This window comes from Mesocricetus auratus, unplaced genomic scaffold, assembly GCF_017639785.1.
Source record: "Mesocricetus auratus isolate SY011 unplaced genomic scaffold, BCM_Maur_2.0 Super-Scaffold_100010, whole genome shotgun sequence".
NCBI classification, from domain to species: domain Eukaryota; kingdom Metazoa; phylum Chordata; class Mammalia; order Rodentia; family Cricetidae; genus Mesocricetus; species Mesocricetus auratus.
Window position 1 is genome coordinate 1,519,614 of NW_024429194.1, and position 18,283 is coordinate 1,537,896.

The 18,283-nt window shown below is 40.1% G+C and overlaps 1 protein-coding gene across 2 annotated transcripts in view; it reads left to right on the forward strand.

Annotated features, from left to right (window-relative positions):
• Nucleotides 1-50: 50 nt before the first annotated feature.
• Ndc80 (NDC80 kinetochore complex component) overlaps nt 51-18,283 on the forward strand; it is a 32,196-nt gene continuing 13,963 nt past the window's right edge. The window contains exons 1-11 of one of the 2 annotated variants that reach the window (XM_040752821.1): nt 51-201; nt 1,501-1,610; nt 3,088-3,165; nt 4,309-4,432; nt 4,526-4,698; nt 6,304-6,406; nt 7,085-7,174; nt 11,055-11,148; nt 13,217-13,323; nt 14,168-14,312; nt 16,982-17,187. In XM_040752821.1, the coding sequence (XP_040608755.1) occupies nt 1,510-1,610; nt 3,088-3,165; nt 4,309-4,432; nt 4,526-4,698; nt 6,304-6,406; nt 7,085-7,174; nt 11,055-11,148; nt 13,217-13,323; nt 14,168-14,312; nt 16,982-17,187 (1,221 nt within the window). In that variant the 5' untranslated portion in view covers nt 51-201; nt 1,501-1,509. Of the gene's footprint in view, nt 202-235; nt 283-1,500; nt 1,611-3,087; nt 3,166-4,308; nt 4,433-4,525; nt 4,699-6,303; nt 6,407-7,084; nt 7,175-11,054; nt 11,149-13,216; nt 13,324-14,167; nt 14,313-16,981; nt 17,188-18,283 lie in introns of those variants that run through there. The other variant, XM_040752822.1, reaches the window with a different exon arrangement.

Consider the following 18,283-nt stretch of genomic DNA (forward strand, 5'->3'; position numbering starts at 1 on the left):
CCGCAGGCGCCCTGAGGTCGCGCCGGCGGGTATTTTTTTAAAAAATTCAAACGGCCTTTGGTTGGCGGAGGCGGAAAGCTGTCGTTTGCTGCGGCTGTTTCTTGTCGTTTTGTTGTTGTTTTGGTTTTTTTTTTTCCGTGTGCGGGTTGTGCTGTTTACTCGGAGCTGGGCGCTGGGTCTCGTCGAGGAGCCGAGAGGAAGGTAAACGGCTGGCATGGGGTTAGCTCTGTTCGGCGTGGAGAGAGCCCTAGGTGTGGAATCCGCCCGGCTCGGCTTTCGGGGGTCAGTACGTTTCGTGCGAGCCGCACGTCTGTGGAGGAAGATGGGGATGCAGACGGGGTCGGATGGGGCTGGGGTGGTGGGGTGGACGACTGACGGGGGGAGGTGACAGGGACGCGTCAGGAGAAGAGTCTGGGAACGCTGAAAGTCTTGAGCACAATCTCGGTGGGATGCTGCTAGCAGCCGAACAAGAAGAAGGGGTGTGGCTCAGTGCACAGCGGATCGTGCCTTTCCGTCGTCCCCCCCCCCCCCAGCTCAAGCAAAACAAACGATAAAGTGAGACCTGTCTTAACCCTCAAAGGAAGCCAGGGCAGGACCCGCAAAGACTGCGTGGATTAGTGTCTTAACCCTGTAGAGATGGAGACAGGCTCCGACGTAGGCGTGCAGATGATTCTAATGTTTTCGGAAGTGGAAGCAGCCTGTGTGCAGCGTGTGGTGGGCCTGATTGTTTGTCTTTGCTAACAGGGAGACTGAACCCAGAAAGACGGTAGTACTGACTGAGAAACGTTGGTTTAAACACACAAAGCAAGTCAGGTAGATGTTGTCATTTCCAGGGGGAGGGAGGGTGTCACATGGCCACCCACGTAGCAGCCCAGGTGTTAGCATTTCTGGGGTTGACTGCATAAGCCCCCCCATATGCCTGCGCTAAGTGACCTTTAAGAGCAGGCACGCCGGCCTCGCTTCCTGTCTCCCCACACTTCTTCCAGACAGTCCTGCACACACCCCCTCTCCCTACTCTTTACTAATAAAACTCTTTGAGTGGGTTTTGTTGTATATCTTGTGGTCTGCTCTCACACATGGTAATTAACAGACGTTATGAAGACAGAAAACTTCTAAAAACCCCCTTTTTAGAAGCCAAAGGAGTAAAAAGGAGCCTGAGACTTCTTGTCAGGCCGTCTGTGAGTTACCGTTGAAATAGATGTAAGCTATAGCAATGATGTGGTCAGGGCTGACATAGGAATTTTGTCGTTATGCCTTATGGTACAGGAATCATATATTGTTCGTTTTTTGTATTGCTTTATTTGAGTGTATCCAATACTTGAAGTTGCATAGGTGTTCTTTGTAGTAAGGACTTAAGTATACATGGAAAACAAATACAAACAATCTTGGTTGCTTTTCTACAATCCAGGATAAAAATGGTTAATTGTTGCTTAAGGAACCACTTGCATCTGGAACGGTTTTTTTTGTTTGTTTGTTTCTAATATTGAAATTATGAATTAGGCTATAAGCATGAAGCGCAGTTCAGTTTCCACCGGTGGAGCTGGCCGCCTCTCCATACAGGAGTTAAGATCCCTGGACCTCAATAAACCAGGCCTTCATACCCCTCAAACGTAAGTGTCTCCACGTATGGTTCTCAACTGCATACTTTACTGTCTAGGGCAAAGGCAATGTCAGAACTAGATAACACAAAGGTGTAAGTGATACCTTAGTGATCTTGTCTCTTTCTCATAGTACTAGACTGGGCATCAATGAAATCTAAAAGTGCTTCCTCACTGACACCACCCGAATGATATGACAGACTTCGGAGATCCCCCGTGGAGGGCCTCACCCTTCCTGGGGAGGGGATGGGGGATGGGATGGGAGGGTTGGGGAGAAGAGGAGGGAGAGGGAGCTGGAATTGACATGTGAAGCAAGCTTGTTTCTAATTTAAAATTTAAAAAAAGAAAAAATCTAAAAGTGCTAGGTGGTTTGGTTGGTCTCACTGTTTCTCTATTCACAAAGTCAGGTACTTTATTAGGCATACTATAAAAGGATTGTTGATACCCTTTTAACGCTCCCTGGTTTCCTCTTTTACTTTATAATTAACTGTTTAAGCAGGCACTGTGGTATAACTTAATTTACTAAAATGTTTCCAGGTACTAAAGGCAATAATAAAATCAAAGCGATATTATTTGTTTTGATGATGGGCTATAAAATTATTTCCTCAAGTTTGGAGAGAGAAGGGTGTCCAAATGAACTTGCTGTCATGGCTGAGTGTGGTCATACACACCTGTAATCCTGGTATTCAAAAAGCTCCAGGAAGATAATGGCTGGATGTGAGTTCAAGGCCAACAAGACATACTTCACAAAGCAACCAACCAAAGAAATTGTTATCGTAAACATTAGTTTTTCACTCTGAGTGATGATGTTTCTAACCCACTGTTTACCCACATCCTTTAATGTCTACATCTAAACTAGTTAATAAGCCATTCTTAAATTACTTAGAATTATGTTGCCTGAGCCTCTTACTTTTAGAAATTTGAACCATTTACATATTTTCCTTCCTGATACTTGAAGCACATTTTCTTTTACCTTTGCACATTATTTACATCAAAAAATTTTGTGCATTGGATTGTGTTAGAAGAAATACTTCACTTGCCATTTTTTTAAGAGTTCAGAAAATATGACAAATGGCTGTACCTAGTACAAGAACTGAGGAAAATTTGGAATTTGAGGCCAACCTAAACTACATAGTGAATCCTAGGACATCCTGGAATATAGACTAAGACCCTATCTCAAAATTTAAAAAGTAGGCTTTAAAAGAAAAAAATTAAAGCATAACGCTGTCAACCTATAATTATTTTTTTATTTTCCTTAAAATTCTTATCCATACATAAAGAAGTTTTAAGATTAAAAAGATGTAGATTAAATTTTTTAACATTTTACCATTATGTCATCTTTTAGCTCATTCCAGTGAAAGCAGCTACCAAAACCTATGATTTTGAGAAATTGCTATGGGTAGTGGAAAAGAGGTATTCGCTTAGCATAATTCCACAGTTACTTGAACTGTATGTTTGCTTTAGAGTTATTTTCTGTTTTTCTTTCAAGCAAAGAGAGAACCACCTTTGGAAAGCTGAGCACAAACAAACCTACATCTGAAAGAAAAGTCTCAATATTTGGCAAAAGGTAACCAAGCTTTTAAATATATTTAAGGCACAGGCTCTTTTTTTTTTTTTTTTTTTTTTGGTTTTACGTGACAGGGTTTCTCTGTATTGTTTTGGAGGCTGTCGGACCAGCCTGGCCTCAAACTCACAGAGATCCGCCTGCCTCTACCTCCCAAGTGCTGGGACTAAAGGTGTGCACCACCACCACCCGGCCAAGGCACAGGCTCTTATAGCCATCCATTGATTCCCTGAGACCAAAAAAAGAAAATTGTATTGTAACGGTGCTTTCAAGACAGAAGCTACGATCCACTTTTCCTGTTTTAGATGGTGGTATCTGCTTTTTATGATGTTAGAGACTGAGCAGGTTCAGACCACTGTTGCATCGTTGTAAGGCAATGGCCAAGTGTACAGTCAGACGGTAAAAGAGTAGCCATCCTCTCATTCCACATTTGAGGCTTTTACCCTCTGAAGGCTAATGATGACTCCTGAGCGTTTGTTTTATGGTCCAGATCTGTCAGTATTAATTACATTAGACATTAATCCAAGAAAATGTCAAATACAAACTCAATTTAAAATAGCAACAATCACAGGCGTTGGTGGCACACGTCTTTAATCCCAAATTCTTAAGAGGCAGGTGGATCTCTGTGAGTTCGAGGCCAGCCTGGTCTACAGAGCGAGTTCCAGGACAGCCTCCCAAACAAAACAGAGAAACCTGTCTCGAAAAACCAAAAAAAAAGCAACAGTCTTGAATTGTGTGATGCACACCTTTAATCCCAGCACTTAGGAGGCAAAAGCAGGTGGATCTCTGTGAGTACAATATTATACAGAGAAACCCTATCTAGAAAAAAACAAAAGTGGGGGAGGGCTGGAGAGATAGCTTAGCAGTTAAGAGCACTGCCTGCTCTTCCCCAGGACCTGAACAAAACACTGAGATAGATCCCAGTCCCAGAAGCGCATTTTATTCCCTCCTCATTTTATGCCTAAAACAAACTGCTGTAGCCTCCTTATCCTCTCCCGCTGCTTTAAGTAATACATTGTGTTTAGTTACTTAAAAATTAAAGGTTGATGTTGTTATTACAGCTGTTTGTTATGGATAGCCTTGAATAATGCAGACTTAAACATAGAAGGAAATACTTTTGATTGCCTTCTAAACATATTCTTTTAGGACTAGCGGACATGGATCCAGGAATAGTCAACTTGGTATATTTTCCAGTTCTGAAAAAATCAAGGATCCAAGACCACTTAATGATAAAGCATTCATTCAGCAATGTATCCGACAGCTCTATGAGGTATTCTGTAATTTAAATTCTCTGAATTAAGTGTTTTGTTTCCAATATTTTTTCTAACCCAAAATTTTCCATGCTTCATAAAAATGATTGTAGTTTCTTACAGAAAATGGTAATGTGTGTAGTGTGTCCATGAAGTCTCTGCAAGCCCCATCCATTAAAGATTTCCTAAAGATCTTTGCCTTTCTTTATGGCTTCCTATGCCCATCATATGAACTTCCTGATACAAAATTTGAAGAAGAGATCCCAAGAATTTTTAAAGACCTTGGGTATGTAATATTTTTCATCATTCTAGAGATCATATCAGAACACAGAGAAGACATAAGTAAACAAGACTACACAGACTCAGGATATTCTTATTATATGTCAGTAGGGTTATATTGCAAATATTTTCTCAAGCTCCAAGAGTGACAGTTATTGAGCTTTGTTAAGACCTTCCATTAGAATACCAGTTTTTAACTTCTGTACGGAGACTAGGAAGCAACACAAATAAGATAGTGTCAACAAAAATGCTATTTTCCAACTTAGGCAATGTAAATTTGTATTAAAGGTCTATAATGCTATAAGTTTAAAAAAAAAGAACAAAGTGAAGGAACATGAAATAAGTTTGTAAATACTTTGAATTAGTGAGTTCAGTTTTAGGGTGAACACTGTGAGCAGTATGTGTAGGATAAACTGGAGAGAAAGGAAAATTGACAGATTGTGGGGTATTCAATTTTTTTTGTTCCTATAACAAAATACCAATGCTCAGTAATTTATAAAACATAGGAGTTATTGAGCTAAAGAGATGACTCAGTGATTATACTGACTGCTCTTCCAAAGGACTCAGTCAGGTTCACAGTACCCACATATTGGCTCACAATCACAGCCACCGGGCACATGCATATATGCAGACAAAACATCCATATACTTAAAATTAAAAATGCACAAATGCATATTTATATATACTGTAACTACTTGATACAGAAGATCTGTGGGCCTAAAACACACCATATATATTTATACACACACACACACGTGAGTAATTTAACTCTTGGTTATGAAGGTTGAAAAGTCCAAAAGCATGACATCAGAATCTACTCAGCCTCTAATAAGAAAGGGTCTTCTTGGTGGGTTATGACTTGCTAAAAGGTATCACATGGCAAGGGAGAGCATGTGTCAGAAAAAGTTTACATTTGCCGGGCGTTGGTGGCGCACGCCTTTAATCCCAGCACTCGGGAGGCAGAGACAGGTGGATCACTGTGAGTTCGAGAACAGCCTGGTCTACCGAGTGAGTTCCAGGACAGCCTCCAAAGCAATAGAGAGAAACCCTGTCTCGAAAAAAAAAAAAAAAAAAAAAGTTTACATTTATATGTAATAAGGCTATGCCTTCAAAAGCCCATTAATACAGGAATAGACTCCTAGTTTGTGTCTGGTTGACAAAACTAACCAGCACAGAGGCAAAGATGAAAAACATTATAAATGAAGACTAAGCACAGAACAAAGGTGGTCCCATACATCTGTGATCCCAACACTTGAGGAAACTGAGGAAGAGCTGTTTGTTTGTTTGTTTGTTTGTTTGTTTTGAGAGACAGGGAAGTAGATTTAGTGACAATCACTAATGTGCAGTAGAAGTACACAGAATGTAGGAAAATAAAAAGTTTGGTTTTTTGGGTTTTTTTTTTTTTTTTAGGAGAAGCCTACTGTACTCAACTGATAAACACCTTGCAAAGTAATCTGTGGAATGTGAATAAATAGACAAAAATCCAGGGTAGACTCAAATATCTTCACAACAAACTAGAGTAGGCAGGTGTATGTGGAGCTTTAAAACACAACTTGTAGTATATCTTTTATGCTTCCTAATTTGATGGCTCCTTGTTTTCCGATTCTCATAGGTATCCCTTTGCACTGTCCAAGAGCTCCATGTATACAGTGGGAGCGCCTCATACCTGGCCTCACATCGTGGCAGCCTTGGTGTGGCTGATAGACTGCATCAAGGTATTTGATTGATGGTTTAAATGTTACCTTTAAACATTCCATTAGTAATAATGCAGCCTAGGTTGGGAAGGCAGGTGACAGGTCCCCAGTCCTGTGCTGGGACCACAAGATTCTGGTTCAGTCCATGCCCCTCACACTCTCACTCTCTCTCCTCTCTCTCTCTCTCTCTCTCTCTCTCTCTCTTTCTCTCGCTCTCTCTCACACACACACACAGACACAATCCTGGTTCAGTCCATGACCCCCGCCCCCCCCACACACACAATAATGTTGTAGGAACAATAGGAAGTGTGCCTTAAAATGTGCTGATGTATTTATATGTGTGTATCACTATGTGAAGGCTCTTGTTGCCAAGCCTGATGACATGAGTTCAATTTGCAGAACCCACATAGTGGAAGAAGTGAACCAACTCTACAAGTTGTCCTCTGGTCTCCACATACATTCAGTACTGTGTGTGTGCTCTCATTGTATTAATAACAACACAAACATCTGCATATTTTTCTCTGGAGCAGAAATAAATACAGAACCCATTCTTTCTAAGTCTCAGAGTATTTAGATATTAAAACATGAAGGATCATGTTTAAGACTCAATATAATCTCCTTTTTAGCTCCTAAAAACTATCCAAAAAATAAATTTTACAGGCCTTCAACCAATTATTGTGTTGTTTGTATACTAATTAGATTCATGCTGCCATGAAAGAAAATGCACCTTTATTTGATGATATGCAGTCTTGGGGAGAAGAAACTGAAGATGGAATTATACATAATAAGGTACCATAAACTACATAAAGAGGTTGCTTTGATATTCTTCATTAAAAAGTATTCTTTTATAGAACTTGTCTTTTGCTTTAAGAATTTCTGAGGTTGACTTTTTTTTAATCAGATTTAATTCATGAATTTTTCTTGTATAAAAGCCCTTATGTGGTGGCCATTGCTGGAGTCTGGGTCCTCAGAACAGTGCTAGTGTGGGTTTTCACAAGGTCAGTAAATGCTGATGAGGAAACTTGGAGAACACAGTCTCTTTCCAGAGGTCTGGGGCTAGGGTAACTGTAGGTCATAGAGATGGCATCAAAGGTGGCCTTGGCAAAGTTGCCCATTTCTTACTATAGATTCTTGACTGTCCTAGAACTTTCTGTGTAGATCAGGCTAACTCCAGACGCTGGGATCTCCCTGCTTCTGTTTTCTAAATATTGGGATGGATGACGTGGATCTAAAGAAAAATGTTTTTTGTTTTTTCAAGACAGGTTTTCTCTGTGGCTTTGGAGGCTGTCCTGGAACTAGCTAGCTCTTGTAGATCAGGCTGGTCTCCAGCTCACAGAGATCCGCCTGCCTCTGCCTCCCGAGTGCTGGGAGTAAAGACGTGGGCCACCGCCTGTCAAGAAAAATGTTTTTAGTAAAGTAAAATTGATCTTTAAAAAAATACTTATTACTCGGGAGGCAGAAGCAGGTGGATCTCTGTGAATTTGAGACCAATCTGGCCTACAAGAGCTACTTCCAGGACAGCCTCCAAAGCCACAGAGGAAATTCTGTCTTGAAACCCCCCAAAAAAAACTTATTAGCGTGCCTACTATTGAAATGACACTATAACTTCCTAAAATTAGTAGCCACAGAAATTTAAAAATATTACCTAAAAAATGCAAATGTAAGCAGGTGCACACCCTTAATCCCAGCAGTCAGGAGGCAGAGGCAAATCACTGTGAGTTCAAGGCCAGCCTGGTCTGTATAGTAAATCCCAGAATAGCCAGGGCTACATAGTGAGACCCTACCTCAAAAAAAAAAAAAATTAAAAATGAAAGAAGGAAATGTATTGGAAATAATAAAAAGATTTATTTTCTTCCCGTATCTTACATTTATGTAATTCTTCCTTAATACAGAACATAACTATGTGGGGAGGGAAGGGGGTTAGGGATTAGCTGGAGTTTGAAACCAAGGTGTCTTGCATGCCAAAAGGCCCTCATAAATTGTTCACACTGGCCTTAAACTTACTCTGTACTCGAGGCGAGCCTTGAACGCACAATACTGTCACAAGTAGCTGAAACTGCAAGATTAACACACATTGGCTCTTAAAATATTGAGTATAGGTTCTTGTTTATTTTGTTTTGGCTTCTGTAGTTAGGCATATTGTCACTTAGCTCAGTTACCACTTCCAAAAGTAGTTGTGCTAAATGTAATAAACAGCTGGCTTTGGTGGTACACTCCCATAACCTCGGCACACAGAAGGCTAAAAAAGGAAGATCGTAAGTGCCAAAGAGAAAAGTAATTATTAACAGGTGGTATGAGTTGGTTCCATATGCTTTATCAGAAGCTAAAATGCCTGGCAAACTCCGACATATTCTAAAATATAAGCATCAGCTCAAGAATAAACTTTAGATTTTTCATGTTGCCTGATATATGTTTTTTGTTTTGTTTTGGGGTGTTTTTTTTTTTTTTTGTATGTTTGTTTTTATTTTTCGAGACAGGGTTTCTCTGTATTGTTTTGGAGGCTGTCCTGGAACTCACTTGGTAAACCAGGCTGGCCTCGAACTCACAGACATCCACCTGCCTCTGCCTCCCAAGTGCTGGGATTAAAGGGGTGTGCCACCAACACCTGGTGTTACCTGATGTATGTTAAGGGCCAGTTATTACCTAGGCTTCTCATCAGAGTAACCATTGCTTTGTACACTGGCTTTAACTTTATCTTGTTAAAGCCTTTCTCACAAAATGAGCATGATAATCATTCTAGTCTCATCTTTTATTACTGCCTGAGAAATAGTTCAAAGTGACAGTAACTGACTAGCCTAATATTAGTGTGTGTGTGTGTGTGTGCGCGCGCGTGCGTGTGCAAGCACTTCCATGTGTGTCATGGGCACACTTGAGATCAGAGACAACTTTCAGGAGTGGTCAGAAAGGAAGCACTTTCACCTGCTGAGCTGTCCCACCAGCCCACCGCTTTGTTTTAAACAAGCATGAACATGCCACACTGAGCAATGATCCAAGCTGCAGAGGCTTCCAGAGAGCCTTTTAGCTTTTTCTCTGGAGAATTCTCAGGCTGGAGACAGAGCTCTTTCAGAGTACTTGCCTGAAGTTTAGAGCCCTGGGCTCAGTGTCAGCACCTTAGCAATAACAGCAGAGCTCCCAAGGAGAGGCCACCGTGGCACAGCATGTACAGCTGAGCACACTCACCATCTAAGGAAACTGATTCACTTAACAAATGTACAGGAGAGTAAGTTGAAGTGGCATGAAAACATAAATTGGCCACCAGTGACAAGGAATATTTACTGCCTATCTAGGGTATCCCTTCCCTATCAACAGGATTGGTGCAAAGGGAGTTTGTCTTGGAAAATATGTACTTCATCTAGGCCGTAGAACATTCTGATTAGCTATTCTCAGAGTCGGATGTTGTGATATACTGATTCCAACATTCAGGGAGGCTGAGGAAGGAGAATCAACAGTTGGAGGCCATCCTGGGCTACGTAGTGAGTTCCAAGACAGCATGAATTACATTGGTCAAATGCTTCATGTTGGAAAACAGCGTTACTTTCTCTTGGATGAATAGTCACAGCTCTAATAGTCTCCTCTTAGGCCTCTACTTACCATGTGCTTATTCACCTGGTTTCGATATAGTTATAGCTGTTATTAGTCGTGTTCTGGCTTCCATAATTAGTCCCTGTCTGTTTTATTGGACTTAGTTAATCATAGTCCATTTCATTCTTTCACGAGGTGCTTTCTTTTGTTCTACAGTCTTATAGATGCATAGTAGTGACTCAAAAAGCTTGTTTGTATAAAAATACTAATTTTATGTGTATGAGTGATTTGCCTGCATGTATGTCTGTGTGCCTTATATATGTAATGTCCATGGAGGCTGACAGAGGGCATCAGATCCTCTGGGCTAGAATTATACAGTTGTGAGCCACTGTGTGGGTGCTGGAAACCAAAACCAAGTCCTCTACATTAGCAACAGTTGCTCTTAGCCACTGAACTGTCTCCTGAGCTCCAACATCACATCATCATAATCATCATCATTATTGTTATGTTTTGTTTGTTTTTCTTATGTTTATGCATATTTTGCCTGCATATATGTGTGCACCACGTGCGTGCCTAGTTCCCGAGGATGTCAGATCCCCAGGACTAGAGTTGTGGGTAGTTGTAAGGTACTGTGTGAGTGCTGGGAACGAGACCCAGGTCCTCTGCAAGAGAGACGAGTACTCTTAGCTGCTGAGCCACTTCGGCCTCAGAATTCTTTTTTTTTTAATGTGGTAAGTTTATTGGGGGAAGGTAAAGGAGTAAGGAGAGAGAAAAGAGACAGAGACAGACAAAGATCTGTCCACCTCCTCAGAGAGATGGTAGAAAGAGAGCCCCAGAATTCTTCTTAAAGAAGACTAAGTTTGTGCATTTCATGCTGAATTAGATTTATTAATAAGCTTCCTGTGTTGACTTCAAAATATCTATCCCAATTTGGTATTTTCATCCCTGTTCATACTTAGAAGTAATAGGTTGCATACATCTCTATAGCATAATTAATGATAGATTTTTACTCTTATTCTAAGGAATTTTTGTAACTGCCTACTATTCTTGACTTCATTTTTATTCAAATTTGAATTTCCAGTCTGAAAAAAATGAAACTAAATAGAGAATTATGTCTTTGTTTTTACAATCTGCTTAACACAATCAGTTGTTTTTGGACTACACCATAAAATGCTATGAGAGTTTCATGACCGGTGCTGACAGCTTTGAAGAGATGAATGCAGAGCTGCAGTCAAAGCTGAGTAAGTGTCCTCCCTGCATTGCTGCCACTTAACTCTGGGTGGTTGCTTTTCTTGCCATGCCTGCTTTTTCATGAGCTACTTTGTAACAGGTGGGTACCTATGAACTGTTCTTTGTTGGGTCTTTAATGGGAAGAAGTAATAGTTAAGCAAAAAGTACTGTTATAGTCAGGCCTGAGTTATAATTGTGGCTATGTGAATTCAAGAAATGCTTGTCCTCTTTTAAACTTTGCAAACTAGAAAGCAATGTAATAAAATACCAAATAAGCCAAGCAGTGGTAGCACATGCCCTTAATCCCAACATTCAGGAGATAGAAGCAGTGGATCTCTGAGTTTAGGCCAGCCTGGTCTTCAGAGTAAGTTTTGGGACAACCAGGACTACACAGAGAAACTCTGTCTTATAAAATATAAAAAAAGCTCTCAGAGAGGAACACAGAAGATAATTGTCCATGCTCTAATATGTAAGAAGGTTACAGCACTGCTTAGGGAAAATAAGTAAAGTCTCTCTATTAAAACTTGGAGGAGCGCCGGGCGGTGGTGGCGCATGCCTTTAATCCCAGCACTCAGGAGGCAGAGGCAGGCAGATCTTTGTGAGTTCGAGGCCAGGCTGGACCGATATCCTCCAATACAATACAGAGAAACCCTATCTCCAAAAAAAAAAAACAAACAAACAAACAAACAAAAAAAAAAAAACTTGGAGGAGCTGACAGGCCTTTATATTTCCAAATAAATTATTTTCCACTTAGTGTTATCTAGTGATATACTTAGTGATGGGGGAATATCACCTTGACACCCATGGCACAAAAAGTGAGAGGCAAAAAAAGAAGCGCTCCCTTAGGATGCTCTTTGGATGTATCAACCTGAAGAATAAAGAGGACATGTGCTGTCCTCTGACGGTCCTCCAGCCCTGTCCTCCAGATGTCCTCTTAATGGTGCTCCAGCTCTGTCCTTCACCTGTCTTCCATCTGTCCAGGGAGCAGACAGATACATTAAAGAAGGCAAAACGTTGGGACCAGAGAAATGGTTCAGTCCATAAAGTATGTCCTCAATAAGCAGGAGGACCTGAGTCTGATTCCCACACCCATAAAAAGTGTAGCGGGTGAGAAGGTAGAAACTTGAGATCCCTAGAGCTTGTTGACCAACTAGTCTCACCAAATCAGGGAGCTCTAGGTTTGGTGAGAGATCTTATCTAAAAACACGAGATGAAAACAATGAGTAAGGCACACACAATGTCAACCTTTGGCTTCTGTATGCACACATGCATACTCATGACCACATAAATGTACATAACACACACAAAGGAAAATTCATTATGAACTAATATAGAAAGCATTTAGTGAGTTACTTGCTATTTCTGTATGTAATTAAACATATAAATGGGGGTGTCAGTGAGGAGGCCTAGGTAATCTACTGAGCCTTGGGCAGTAGATCAGTATTTATCCCGGGTATACAAATGGACTTTGAGCTCCCATCCAACAATGAGAGATGCACTCTCACCCTGAACTCTTGAGGGAGGGTCTAGGCCCTGCCCTGGATGAAATGATAGACTGTGGACACCCCCATGGAGGGCCTCACCCTCCCTGGGGAAATGAGGGGATATTGGGGGTGCTGGGGGGAGGACACGGGAGGAGGGGAGGGAAACGGAGAGGGACCTGGAACGGACTTGTGAAGCAACCTTGTTTCTAATCTAAATTTAAACTTAAAAATAAATAAATAGATAAACATATAAATTAATTCACTCAAACAAATGTTTTTTATATACCTACTATGTGCCGGGCACCAAGAATGCAGTAATGAAGAACAGAAAATCTTGGCCTTTGAACTTTTATTCTGTTAGATAGAAAAAGAATGATAATTAAATGAGGAACCATAAGACAAATGACAAATGATATGGAAGAAAACTTAAGCAGGTAAAGGGCAATAGGATATTCCATGGAGTAAAAATAAAGGCTTGCTATTATAGAAGGTAGTATTTGCTGCATTGGTGGTTTTGGGAAGGGATAAGGTACTGAAAACCTGAAGAGTGTTTACTGTAGGCTGATTCTGATGAAGTATTTGGACTTTTCTCCAGAGGAATTGTATAAGGTAGATGCATCCAAGCTGGAGTCATTAGCAGCAGAAAACAAAGCACTAAATGAACAGATTGCAAGACTGGAGCAAGAAAGAGAAAAAGAACCGGTTAGTAAACGTACTTCTGGACTCGCTTGACAGCTATTTAGCTTCTTGAGCCTATTTGAGAAGACTCTTCTTATGGAAGGTTTTCTAAATGGTTAACAATAAGCTTCTTAACGGTTAGATAGTATGGATTTCAATGGACTGTGTGTAGTGTCTGCAGTGCTTTGTTTTCCCTTGTGGTTTATCAGTCGTGAACTAAGGATGCCCAGAGTATGATGAAAGATTCCTGCCTGTTTGCATAAGACCAAAAGCACCCTTGGAACAGTTCCCTGGAGTGTTTACTTGCAAGGATCACTGTTCTCAAGATGGCAACAAACTGGCTTTTAGAGTATACTGTAGCCTAAATGTTTTTATAAAAGCAAGATGATAATATGGTTATTTATTTTAATATGTATGGGTATTTTGCCTGCATGCATATCTGTGTGCCACATGCTCACAGTGCCCATGGAGAACAGAAGAGGATATTGAATTCCCTGAACTCAAGACACAGATGGTTGTTAGCTGCCATGTGGGTACTGGGAGTTGAATCCAGGTCCTGTGAAAGAGCAGTCGCTGCTCCAGCCCTGACAGCAGAACCTTTACATTATCTTGTGTTTTATTAGTAGACCACCCAGACTATTATGCAGAATAATCAGATATTAAATATTTGTGTTTCTACATTATCCTTGGTTTTTCCCATCCTAAACTGTTTGAAGTCTCTCATTAAATTATTAAGTTATAATGATAACACCGAAGTTACTTTTTTAGTTCTTTTGACTTCCTGTAAGAAAAGTGTAAATATTGCTTTATTTAAAATATGCAATGCTTCTTGGTTGAAATAATTAATTTAATATTTTTTTTCTTGAAGAACCGTCTGATATCATTGAAGAAACTGAAAACTTCCTTGCAAGCAGATGTTGAAAAGTATAAAGCATACATGAGTAATTTGGAGTCACATTCATCCATTCTAGACCAGAAATTGAGTGGTCTTGATGAAGAAATTGGTAGATTAGGTAAGCAGAGATAAGGTCATTCAGATCGACCATTGGGCCTTTTTGGACTTATCTAATAGGCACACAGCTATGTAATCTACCAAGTTTTCAGTATTAGCTTCTTGAAGCTGTTGTACAAATTTATCACACAGCTCATGGATTACACCAATAAGAATTTGTTCTCGCCAGGCGGTGGTGGCTCATGCCTTTAATCCCAGCACCCGGGAGGCAGAGGCAGACGGATCTCTTGTGAGTTCGAGGCTAGGCTGGACCGACAGCCTCCAAAACAATACAGAGAAACCCTGTCTCGTAAAAACCAAAAAAAAAAAAAAAAAAAAAAAGAATTTGTTCTCTCAGCTAGGCATAGTGGTGCACACCTTTAATCCCTGCACTTGGGAGGCAAAGGCAGGAGGATCATCAGTTCAAAGCCAGTGCGGGATACAAATACAGTTTTAATAGAAGAGATAAGAGGACACAGAGAAAAGGCAATGGAAAGATGGAGGTGGAGACTAGAATGATGTAGACATAAACCCAGGAATGTTGTGAGCCACAGAAGCTGGGAGAACAAATTTTTCCAAGTCCCTTGGCAAACATTAACTTATTGACACTCAGGTTTCATTTGTAGCTGTCAGAGAACAAATTATTAATTTAATTTTTGTTTTGGTTTGTTTTTTGTTTTAAGACAGGGCCTCACTATATAGCTCTGACTGCCTGGAATTCACTATGTAGACCAGGCTGGCCTCAAACTCTCAGAGATCTGCCTTCCTCTGCCTCCTAAGTGCTAGAGTTAAAGGCGTGTACCACTACCACCTGGCTATTTATATGAACATTATATTCTATATAAATGTATTCTGTTTTACATCATAAGCTAGATTCCTTTTCTGTAATTTTTTATTTTTATTCAGCATGTGTGTGTCGTATGTATGAGAACATGCCACAGGACACATGTGGAGGAGAAAGGACAACTCTGCAGAGTCTGTTCTCTCCTTACATCTCCTCATAGCTCTGGCTATCAAACTCAGTTTGTCAGTCTTGCACAGCAAGCTCTACCATCTCACTGACCCTAATCAGCTGGACTCTAGATTTCTGCCTCCCTTAGTTGCCTATAACTGTCTTATCCTCTGTCAGTCCCATGTAAGCAAGTCAGTAACTGAAACTGATTAAAAATAAAATGGAAAGCTGCACATGCCCATCCCCCTTACAAGCAAAAGCACAGCTAAGCAGGCTCATATGTGTCCTGTGCCTTTCTAACATGGTATTCAGGAACACATACCCGCTTTTTTTAATTAAGCTTTGGTAATACTATGACACATATTGCTTGCTAACTTCTGTGACACCAGAAGCAGAGCAGATGTTGCCTGAAATCAGAGCCATTAAACTACAGTTTAAAAATAAATTATATAGGCAGCTGTGGTTTTCTAAGAATTCTGCAGTTTCTTCCTTTAGGGTTTCCCAGTTTGTGTCTATCCTGTGTAGATTGTGTAGATGGTCTTTAGAGTTTTGGATTTAACTCTTAGTCTTTGTAGTTTTGATCATCTACAAAACCAAGGCTTGTAATTGTCACATAGTATATGCTAAAATCAAGTTTTTACAAAATACTCCAATTGTGCATGTTGACTTTGCTCTAAATGAACTCTTTACTGTTTTCTCAGCCCCTCATCAATGTCCTTTGCTATTCTGTATCATAGACTATTCTCTCAATGTAATTAAACCAATACTAATATTATCTTTTCATTAGCACATAATCAAAAGAATTAGTACACTTGTTCTTTTGTGAGGGTTTATGTACGTATGTGGTAATATACGTCTATCATTTATGCACATGTGCAATATGTTTGTGCATGCGTGTGGAAGCTGGAGACCAAAATGAAGGTCTTCCTTGATCTCTCTGCACCTTGCTTTGAGGCATGGCCTCTCTCTAAACTTGGTGTTCATCTGCTAGGCTGGCTGCCGCTGACCTCCAGGGATCTGCTTCTGTGCACCTTCTATCCATAGCACAAGGTCACAGATGCATGTCCCGTGACCAACTTCTACGTGGGTGCTGGATCTAAGCTTAGGTCCTCATTCTTGGGCCATAGGCACTTTGCCAACCACACCATTTTAGCACCTCCTTATTCTTGTGAGAATATTATGTTCAAAATTGCAAACTGAGTAGATGAAAGAGTAATAGTTATCAGTCATCTGCTTTAATTCTCTAAATATTTTAGCTTCCTTGATTATGTAAAGCCGTTGTGAATAGGACACACTTAGATTCTTTAGATCTATTGTGCTTTGGTGCAGATGCATAATATGTGCATAAAGTTACTTAACCCAGCTCAAGAGGTAGAGCTTACCAGCTATTATACTGTAAAAACCACATTTCTGAATAATTCAAGGAATTTGTGCAAACATTTAAAATGAACATTAACAAAATCAAACTATGCCTGTACAAGTTTTAAATGTAACTTTGGATAAGGCCACATTTTTTGTCATACAGTTCTTTCTGAAACTAGTAAGCCAATGTGGAATGTGTAAATATAAAATTTTTGTTGTATTGACTTATATCATTAATGAAGTAGGATCAGTTATCCAAAAGAAAGGATGTATGTATATAAAGTGAATATTTAAACATCAGCAATCTTAAATTATGCCAAGAGTTTCTTTGTATAAATTTTTTTTAAAAACTTAAATTTTTGTTTCTTCCAATGCAGAACTACAGTGTGAAACAATAAGACAGGAGAACACTCGACTGCAGAATATTGTTGATAATCAGAAGTACTCAGTTGCAGACATTGAGAGAATAAATCATGAAAAAAATGAATTGCAACAGACTATTAATAAATTAACCAAAGACCTAGAGGCTGAACAACAACAAATGTGGAATGAGGAATTAAAATATGCCAGAGGCAAAGATGCGGTAAGTCATACCATATTCTGAGTGACCACTCATCATTGAAGATCTTAGTAAAGGTCTGGATAACCAAAAGGAATTCAGTAGGTAGACTGATACATTTTTCTAACACTGATATTTAGGACAACTGAACCACTCATATCCTTATACCAATTCATTGATATCCCCAGTATTTACCAGTCAAATAGTCATCTGTATTCCCTTATCTTAACCCTTTTAGGTAAGCTCTATTCTGTGTCTGAAGGAAATGTATCTACACATTTGTAAGAACTAGCAGTTAGGGTCGACCTCAGCGATGGGGCACAAGCTTAGCCTGCTCAGGGTACCAAGGTCAGTACGTAACACCAAAGAAAAGGATGTGGCACCCAGTCTTAGAACCTAGAATTTGGTCCAACTTGATTTAGCTTTAGGCTATAATTTGCTATTGTCTGCATAGTCAAACCTTTCATAGCCTGTAATTGCTTCTTTAGAAAATTAAGTGTAGTTAGAGTACATCAGTGAATCTGGAAGTAAGTTACTTCAGGGTACCTTATCTCTCAAGGGCTATGTGAGAAAGGGAAAGCTATAAATCTATGGAAGAGGCAAACATTGGGTCTGTGAAACTAAATAGAATAGAATAACATGTATTTGGATGAACAATCTGAAGAAGAAATAATCAAAGAGGTAAACAGTCCTAGGAAGGGGTCCAACCCCAGCTGTATAAAAAAAACTTAGCATGCTGGGTACCAGAGAGCTGGCTGAGAACAGTGTCAAACGGATCTCACTAGGATACAAAAACTTACCTGAACAATTCATCTGTAGCCCTTCCTTCTGTACTAAATTTTTGTCAAGTCTGGTAAGTCTGGTAGTATAGCCTTCCAGCACGCTTGTGAAGTATAACAGCTGCAACTGCATGTAGATCATCAGAAGTGTTTGCTGTGGGGCTAGATTATGGGAAAAAGAATTTAGAGACATGCAGTGAACTCCTGGGAGCTTTTTCATTAGACTAAAAAGAGGAGCAGGAAGCAGTAGAACAGACCACTGCCAGGCTGTGCTCTAGGGCCAGGGGAAGAGGTATGTCTGAGTCTATAGAGCTTACATTCAGCTAAGTAAAAGGGAACAG